The 9485-nt window shown below is 43.1% G+C and overlaps 1 protein-coding gene across 1 annotated transcript; it reads left to right on the forward strand.

The window, feature by feature from the left end:
- The first annotated feature begins 1198 nt into the window (after positions 1 to 1198).
- Positions 1199 to 7728, forward strand: LOC107117025 (olfactory receptor 13H1-like). The gene is made up of 2 exons (XM_015419056.1): positions 1199 to 1502; positions 6785 to 7728. Exons 1-2 carry the CDS (start codon positions 1199 to 1201, stop codon positions 7726 to 7728), a joined length of 1248 nt encoding a protein of 415 aa, XP_015274542.1.
- The last annotated feature ends 1757 nt before the right edge of the window (positions 7729 to 9485 follow it).

A 9485-nucleotide genomic window follows, 5' to 3' on the forward strand; every position in this document is an offset into this window, starting at 1 on the left:
GCTGAACTGCAGGCTGTGGAAGGTCAGTAGTTCAGCAGTTCAAGACCCGGGTGCCGCAAGACAGGGTGAGCTCCTGTCTCTAGTTCCAGCTCCTGCCAACCTAGCAGTTCGAAAGCAAGAAATTGCAAGTAGATAAATAGGGACCACTTCGGTGGGAAGGTAACAGCGTTCCGTGCGCCTTGGTGTTTAGTCATGCCGGCCACATGACCACGGAAACGTCTTCGGACAGCGCTGGCTCTTTGGCTTTGAAACGGAGATGAGCACTGCAACCCTAGAGTCGGATTCAACTGGCTTTCGAGCAAGGGAACCTTTACCTTTAATAGCCACTGATGGACCTCTACTCCATATGTTTACCCAGTTCCCTCTTGAGGCTGTTCATGCCTTTAGCCACCACCACCTCCTGTGGTGGTGAATTCCATGTGCTAATCACTCTGGGGAAGAAGTACTTCCTTTTATCCTGACTGCTCAGCGATTTCATTGAGTGCTTACAAGTTCTTGTATTGTCAGGAAGGGAGAAAAGTACTTCTTTCTTGACCTGCTCTATCCCATGCATAATCCTGTAAACCTCAATCATGTCACCCCTCAGCTGTCATTTCTCCAAGCTAAAGAGCCCTAGGCATTTTAACATTTCTGCATAGGGAAGGCATTCCATACTCTGTGGTGGCTGGCAAGAGCAGGCAGGGGGCAGAGTAGGCTTAAGGGCTTCTGTCTGTACTGCAGGGTGGCCATTTTGGATACTGTTTTTTAGTTTGGAAGCAATTTTAGGCTTGACTTGCTGGGTAGCTGTTTGGAGGCTATTGCCTTTGGGTCGGGTCCACCCAGCATTTATAGCATTTTACAATGACTAGGCAAAGGCCCTGCAGTAGCTGTTAAGAGCCTGTAAGGGTCATGTGGTCTTGAAGGCTTCTATCTGCATTCCTGGGAGGCCATTTTGAGAGGGCATCTTTGGAGCAGCCATCTTGGGTAGGTCTTATAGGTCAGCCAACTTGGGGGGGGGTACCTTCCAAGGTGGCCATTTTAAGAAGGGGTTTTCCAGTGGTCATTTTGTAATACTCTGCTGGTTGGCCATTTTAGTTGACTGCCAGCTTATGTGTAATTTAATATTGAGCAATGGCTCCTAAAAAAAGGCCAGGGAGCTTCTACAGGCAAGCAGCCAGTCCTGGAGAAGCCGTCCCAGAAGCCTCAACAGCAGCCCAATATGTCATACTCCTCTGATGAGGATGAGCAAAACCTAGTCAATGCAGTCATCCTAGAGAGGCTAGTGGTCCTAGATAATCAACGGGGCGAGTGTCCTCCATTGCATGACATATCTAAAGCTTCTTCTGTACAATCCTTTCAGGTTCAGGCGTTGGCTCGCTTAGCTCTTCTCGAGGACAGAGAGGGCAAAGTAGCCTCAATGTCAGGTCAGATGGTCCGGAGGCAGCGCTCAGATGACAAGCCTGAGAGCCAGGTTGCAGAGGAGCTCCAGGTGGAGCTTTATAACGAACCTCCAAGGAGGGAAGGTAAGTTATTGACCATGGGGCCCCTGCCCTCAAGGTGCCACCAGATATGCCACACACACCACACAGGGTAGTGTTGCCCACACAATGCCAGGTGGATGGTCAACCTATGCAGGAGTGGGAGTTATGACCCAGCCACCTCCTCAAAGAATTTGGCCTGAAATGGGCTACTCAAATTCAGGTGCTGTTTTTTCAAATCCTGGAGTTTCTGCATATGACACGTTGTCAGCGAGTGCCATTCCTTTGGGGGTCTGGCTTTGCCACTAAGGATAAATTCCTTATGGGGAAGTTTGTTGATGGTTTTACATTATTATACTGGGAACTGGAGAAGAAAGATAAGGAGGACCTAGACAAGTGGGGGAAGGAGTGCCTGAAGAGGCGCAGGGTGGACAGGACCTGGGTAAATCTTGTTCCCAGGATTCTTAATATATGTGGCAGTAATAGTGAGGCACCAGCCATGGAGGGTTTCTGCGATGCTACAGTATATGGACATCATTTATAAGGGCTTTACCGATTTCCCAAGCCCTGCATGGCTTTGCTTTGATGAAGAGTTCCGAATGAGGGCAGCCATGAATCTGGCCTTGAGATGGGACAAGATTCACCTGCACTTATGACTGCAAATCATGTCTTCTGAATGGCCAGCCAACTTACATTTGCAGATGAGGTTGTGGCGCCCAGCCAGGCTTTTGTTAGGAGACTATGTGAGTCCATGAGAGGCCTCCATCTCTCACAACAAGGACCTGGGTAACTAAGGGTATATGGGATGACCTCCTTGTATGGAAGGAATCTTTGGACTCATTAAGGGGGGTCTTTTGATGGCTGAGTTGCAGGTCACATCCTCCGGGTTTGCAGTCTAATTTTGCTAACAGTGGTCTTGCCCTTCCACCCGGAGGGCTTATAAGAGGGTGGGTAAGTAAGCAGTTCCTGTCCTTTGGGGAGGAAGCAGGTCTGAAGTAAGCTTGGCCCATATCAGTTTCCCATCTGATGCAGTTTTGAGTGTCACTGAGGTAAGGGCCTGTTACCCATTAGGGGCAAGCTGTGATCTCTCGCCTATGCCAGCATGGCATCTGGGTTTGAGAAGAAGATGGGTGATTTCCACATTGGGACGATGCTTGAGGTCTGGTCAAGGTTGCCTTCTTTGGAGGGGTGCTGTGGATCAGTGAGCTAGTGGCAGGCTTTCGCCTAACAGTAGAAGAATGGAATTGCAAAGTTTGACGTTATTAATGCCGTTTTCTGGGTTCCAAGGGTCTGGAAAGTGGTTCCATAGCCAATTACACAGTTACCTATAGATTTGAGGGGTAGAGCCTGGGGACAGAAGGTCTTGGGGTGTGGAGGGACTTCAGCAGTCTATAATGCCATGGAGTCCATTGCCCACTCTCCAGGAGAACTGATCTTGGTCAACTGGACATCAGTTTTAATAGCTGGAGATCTCCAGGTGCCACGTGGAGGTTGGCTTATGTTAATTTGGGGCTATGCAGTGACAGCCAAGGTAGAAAAGCACCTCCTCCTATGCCCTGTTTCTTGGGTTCCAAGGGTCTGGAAAGTGGTTCCATAGCCAGTTACATGGTTGTCAACTCTGGGTTGGGAAATACCTGTAGATTTGAGGGGTAGAGCCTGGGGGAGGGCAGGGTTTGGGATGCAGGGGGACTTCAGCAGGGTATAATGCCATGGACTCCACTGCCCAAAGTAGCCCTTGTCTCCAGGAGAACTGATCTTGATCATCTGGAGATCAGTTGTAATAGCTGGGAAATTTTCTGTAGGGGAAATGACATGCTGTGGCTGGGTAACACGGTGATTTCTGGGAGATCTCTAGGTCCCACAGGGAGACTGGCAACTCCAGTGACCATTTAAGGGAACATTGGGATGTGTATTTTACATCAGGGCACATTTAGTGACTCCCAACAGTAACAGCAAACTGTTTAGAATGTTGGAGGCAGGACTCAGGCAACACAGCCAGTGAAAAGGGACACCTTCTGAGTGACAGATCAGGGAGTCAACTGACTTGGGAGCACATTGAATATTCAGCAAAGTGCCACCCGAAAACACAATTATATATAAGGAGAGATAGTCTTATATCTTATAGTATTGTCTTATATCTTATAGTCAAATCAATTTGGTATAATATTGTTGGACTTAAAATGAGCAATAACTGGATCCCAGTAGTTATGCATATGGTCAGTTGAAGTTAATAAAGAATTTCCTAAAAAAGCATTTTGGGTAATTTGAGACATGATGAATGTTTCCCAAACCATATTATACCATGCTTCAAGTGTGACTTCAGTGGAGTCTTTCCAGCAAATGGCAATGGTATGCCTGGCTGCAGCTACCAGCAGAGAAATAAACACTTCCTTACATTTTTGCACTGGAATATCTGTCCAGCGATCTAAAAGCAAAAATTCAGGACTAAAAAGGATGTTCACTCCCAACCATTCCACAATTCGGTGCCTGACTTCTGACCAAAAGCATGCCACTTCCTGACACTCCCACCATAGATGAAAGTATATTCCCAACAGGCCGCATTTTTTCTAACAATATGGAATATGGTTAGTATCGATCCTATGGAGATGGCTGAGTGTCTTATACTAAAATCGGAGTTGAATCAGTTGGGGAATGCTGTATCTTGTTCCAACCCTCTAAAGACAAATCTATTGGGAGGATTTTTGCCCATTTGTTTCTTAAGATTTTCCAACAATATGGAGTATGGTTAATATTGATCCTATGGAGATGGCTGGGTGTCATGTATCAGTTTGCTATGAGTTTAAAAAATTGAGTTTTAACACTAAAAATTGGAGATGAATTAGATAGGGAACGCCATATCTTGTCCCAATCATCAAAAAAACAAACCAATTGGGAGGATTTTTGCCCATTTGTTTTTTAAGAATATTCTTCTGACTGCAGCTCCTGGGATTATACACAAATAGAAATGTGTGAAGTGTGAAGCAGTATTTTTTAATAATTAAGACATTTAATTAATTCCCTTGACCTGGATAGCACAGGCTAGCTCAATCTTCTCAGATTGCAGAAGCTAAGCAGGGTCAGCCCTGGCTAGTATTTAGATGTGTGACCTCCAAGGAATACCAGGGTTGTGACATGGAGGCAGGCTATGGCAAACCACCACTGAACACCTCTTGCCTTGAAAAACCTATGGGGTTGCCATAAGTCAGCTGTGACTTGATGGCACTCTCCGCTTCCACCACCAATTAAACAAGTCCTGTTAGACTTCTTATTTCCCTTGGAGGGATTTAGAAGACAGAAGGAGTATACTTGTCTTTGGCATGGCATATCACATGACTTATCACTATTTTTATATACTTTAACTTTCTTTGGACCACAGAGACCTTGTCTTTGAATATTTTATTGTGTGGGGCCCGCTATACTTTTCAAAAGAAGAGAACATCTTACTGCATTCAGACATATCACAGTGATGCAGCATACATCCTTCTTTCTGTTAATGTGACCAGGTTTTTTAGATGCTGTGCAAATTATTTGGGGGGTTTTTCCCCTTAGTGTCCTGAATATAGAGGGTTGAACATGATTTCCTTAAATCCATATGGATTCTGTAAACCCATATATTTTTGAAGAGTATTACTTCTAGTTTAAAGACCAAGGCAGACTAAGAAATCCAAGATTTTCTCAAAGAGCAAAGGCAATTAAAGGTACGTGTATTTATGCTTATTAATTTAATGGTATTATCTCCTAGTACTTCACTCATCCAATGACAATCAGCTGGTTCCCACCAGTTTTCTGCTGTGGAAAAACTAAAAGAAAGGTCCAGTCTGACTTCTCTAAAATACTTTGCTAAAGATCGTAGGACCAACACTAAGCCATGTAGGAAAGGTGCTTCATTCAGTAAGGAGAAGAACTGGACAAGATAGTGTGGGAAAGCTGGCTGAATCCCACCAAGTATCCACTTCTACTGCAAGAAGATTTCTGCAGGCAGAAGAACTCCTTGTGCTAGAGGAAGTTTCCTTGCATCAGAAGAGAATGCCACCATATGTTGAGTAGCATAGTTAGACACAACACATTGTCGTTTGACCCTCTCCTGAGAAACTGTTATTTGAGAGATATATCCAGTTAAGTTAATATTTGGGAAAGTTTGAGCAGTAACTGTGAGTGACCAGACTGCATCATGCCAAGCCAAATTACTCAAATTAGGACTGCTTGTGAAGAAATTACAAAACATAAACTGTGATCACATACACTAAATAATCCACTTTCAGTGCACTTTCCAACAGGATTTTGCCAATTCACACAGTAAAATCCAGTTATGGAATTCAGCATGCATCCTAACACACAGGACCATTTAAATCTTCAGAATAATATTCTAGCTTTCCAAGACAGGTTTCCACATACTTTTACATTCATTAGACTGAGAACCACAAGGGCAAGTGTGTGATATGTGTGACTCACCCAGATGTGCACACAAAGGCATGTACAAAAAACAAAAAGAAATCTGGCAAATCAGGTGTTTGGGAAGGCTGTGTGGATCTAATCTTTCCATATCTCCCTGAGTCACAAAATGAGAGGTTCCAACTCCTTTTTCTGGGCCAAACATGATGATATAAATGAAGAATTTCAAGCCAAAAACAGCAATAGCCTTACTGAAGAAATAACAGCTGTATCTTAAACCTGCTTTAACCCTTATGTTGTGTGGATTTCCATTTGTTCATTTCAGTGGCTTCACAATAATATGCAATTTAACTTTTCTGTTCTTTTCTGTTAACGTTACAACCCTATTAGATGGTTTATCCAAAATTGCTTGGTAAAATCTTTCATTAACCTTCTAAAAATCAGTATCTTTTGTCTAATTCATTTAATTTTTGTTGGACTCGGCTCTGTTAAAAACAACAACATGTGGATGTGATGACTAAAGTGGCTTATTTTTGGCCAACATCTAGTGTGGGGATGAGCCTGTTATCTAGAGTTGGCCAATCTAGTCATGCTGATGCAAGTTGCGAAGTAACGTTAAGGTGAGATTTATTTTAGATGCTCTATACAGGGCTGATGGTTAAGGCAACCTGAAAAATTCAGCTAATGTAAAATGTGGCAGCTTGGTTGTTGATGTTTTGGGTGCATGTTTGTTTCCAAGCCCAGCTCAAGACTAGGATTGGATTTTGTGATAATCATAATGAGAAAAATATGGTCATTATAGTACAAATCCTAATGGCTGAAAAATAAGTCTGGCTGTTATGCTTTGGGGCTGGCTCCTGAAGCCAAAGAAAATGTGTCGAGGGCAAAATTTGCTAATACATTTCTTTCTGTTCACGTCCCTTGCTTCAGATCAGCTTCTATGCAGGAAGTAGGAGAAAATGAAACAGAAGTGACTGAATTTATCCTCATTGGCTGGTCAGGACGACCCAAGGAAAGGATGACTCTAATGGCTTTCTTGATTGTTGCTTATGCAGTAACAGCTGTTGGAAATGGACTCATCGTGTTAGTGGTTGTAACCGATCCACGGCTCCACAACCCCATGTATTTCTTCCTCTGTAATTTGTCCATCCTTGATCTCTGCCTCATAACAACTGGGGTCCCACAATCTATAGCCAACTGTTTAGTGGACCGCCCTGTTATGTCTCTTCCTTTGTGCTTCACCCAAATCTATGTTGGTTTATGCTTTGGATCAACTGAATGTTTACTCCTGGCTGTCATGGCTTATGACCGTTACGTTGCTATCTCCAACCCACTGCGCTACACACTCATCATGAATATGAGGGTTTGTATTGTGTTAGCCACTGTGACATGGACTACAGCCTTTATGCTTACTGTTGTGCCCTGTCTTGCTAAACCAGCTAAATTCTGTGGAAATAATGAAGTCGACCATTTGTCATGTGAATTTAAATCTGTATTTAAGCTGATTTGTACAGATACATCTTTGAGCCAAATAAGCATTTACTTTACCAGCAGCTTTACATTAGTCTTCCCCCTAAGCTTTATCCTTTTTTCCTATTTGCGCATTCTAGTGACCATCCTGAGGATGCATTCAGAAGGAGGCAGGATGAAGGCTTTTTCCACATGTGGGTCCCATCTTGCTGTGGTGTCCCTGTACTATGGCACTTGTATCTTTGCCTATCTTCTTCCTCAGACAAAGAGCACAAGTAACCTTGAAAAAAATGTGTCTATATTTTATGGAGTGGTGACACCTATGTTGAACCCTTTAATTTATACCCTAAGAAATCAAGAAGTCATGGGAGCACTGAAGAGACTGCTAAATACAAAAGATGTCACATAAGATGTTATGCATGTCAGTAGGTAAATGCTTTTCTTAATGATGGGTAGCAAAATTCAGCTGATGTTTTTCCTGTTACATAATTTCTCTTTTCCCTCTGTTTTGACAAGCTGTTGTTTATCACATACCTCCTGTTCAGAAAAAAAAAGGCTTGTTGCCAAATTCTGGGCTGGATCCACCCAGCCATTTTCATCAGTCTTGCCAATTCTCTTCCTTCATGTATCCTCCTTTCTTTTGTTTATGTAAGTCCTGTGATTCTAACTCACCATAGTCTTTGGTAATGAAAAGTGGTCCCTCCTCCCTCTTTTGCCAGTGGAAATCCTCATAGAATCCAATCCCATAACTTTACAATATCTTCGTGACATTACCATTTTTCTGTGTTTGGATCCAGACTAGATGTTTCCACAGGGGCAAAAGATTCTACCTACGGAGCATGATTTTTCCATCAAACCCCATTCATAGCATTGCAAAATTTCCACCACTGGCTGGTAACAGGAACCCCCAGCAACAAGTCAGGGGTCATCTTCTGCCTTTCCATCAAAACTACTGTATGGTAGGTTTCAAAATATTCCTAAGCATGAACGGAGATGTGACTGCGGTTCTAACTCTCTCGATTCAATTGATCACATATTCTTAGACTGTTCATGGCATGTATCTGCTAGGGAAAAATGGTTAAACACTTGGTTGTGTTTGGATCCAGACTAGATGTTTCCACAGGGGCAAAAAATTCTACCTACAAAGCATGATTTTTCCATCAAACCCCATTCATAGCATTGCAAAGTTGCCACCACTGGCCGGTAACAGGAACCCCCAGCAACAAGATTTTAGGGGTCATTTTCGGCTGCCACAGGAGGGGAAAGGCAGGAAAATCAAGCTTTGTAGATGACCGGCAGAACTAGTGGTCAAGATCCAACCCTTTCTCTCTTCCTTGAAAGAGGAACAATACCTGGATCCATATCTCAGTGGAATATTTGCATTTTGCAGAGCTGTTGCTTCATTCCTAAACACAGGAACCATTGCATTTGGCCAAGACTCCATCTCAGTGTTTCTTCAATAAGAACTTATCACTGTAAAGAAGTGAATTTGGTAACTATCTCAATAGTGGAACTTCAAAGTTTCAATTATTTTAAAGGTACTCAGCAGATCCACAGGAGCATTGACCCCACAACCCAATTGGGATGCACTTTTTCTCTATTGCTTTTCATGCTGCCTGAAAGGGAAAGCTGCCATAAACAGGTTCTTCTGTCTTCCCCACCAACCCATAAGTCCAAACAACATGAGTCCAACAATGGGAGTCCAACCCCCCCCCAGGTTTGTTTGTTTGTTTGTTTTAATGGAGTGGGCCATGACAGCTACTCCCAACCCAAAATGAACCCAGACATTGTGTTGGTTCAGGGATATCTGAATGCATGCTGCTAGTACAGCAGTATTCACCTGATTTTCCCATTGTATAATATTCTTTCTTTGATTCATCACCATAATTTCTCACTTATGGGGATACCATTGGCTGAATCCACAATTCATCCAAAGTGTGATTTGTACATAGTTCTTGTACTCTTCTAAAACATAGTGAACATTGCATTTGCTCAGCATCTTGATTCTTCCAAAGTGAGAACATACTGATTCTAACAATGGATCTTGAATCTAACAATGGATTCTAATAATGTATTTTGTATCCAGCCCAGCATTCTGTTGAGAGCATCCTGGTAGATGTTCCAGGGAGGCCTGCAAGTGGGACATAATGGTCAAAGCCATTCTCT

The sequence above is a fragment of the Gekko japonicus genome, unplaced genomic scaffold (genome assembly GCF_001447785.1).
Source record: "Gekko japonicus isolate JY-2015 unplaced genomic scaffold, Gekko_japonicus_V1.1 scaffold5757, whole genome shotgun sequence".
Taxonomy (NCBI): Eukaryota; Metazoa; Chordata; class Lepidosauria; order Squamata; family Gekkonidae; genus Gekko; species Gekko japonicus.

Bases quoted from the DNA above. Each gene is read 5' to 3' on its own strand.
- LOC107117025 (XM_015419056.1), top strand. From the start codon at position 1,199: ATGTCATACTCCTCTGATGAGGATGAGCAAAACCTAGTCAATGCAGTC. The intron at 1,503-6,784 runs GTAAGTTATTGA...GCTTCAGATCAG, and splicing joins CGAACCTCCAAGGAGGGAAG to CTTCTATGCAGGAAGTAGGA.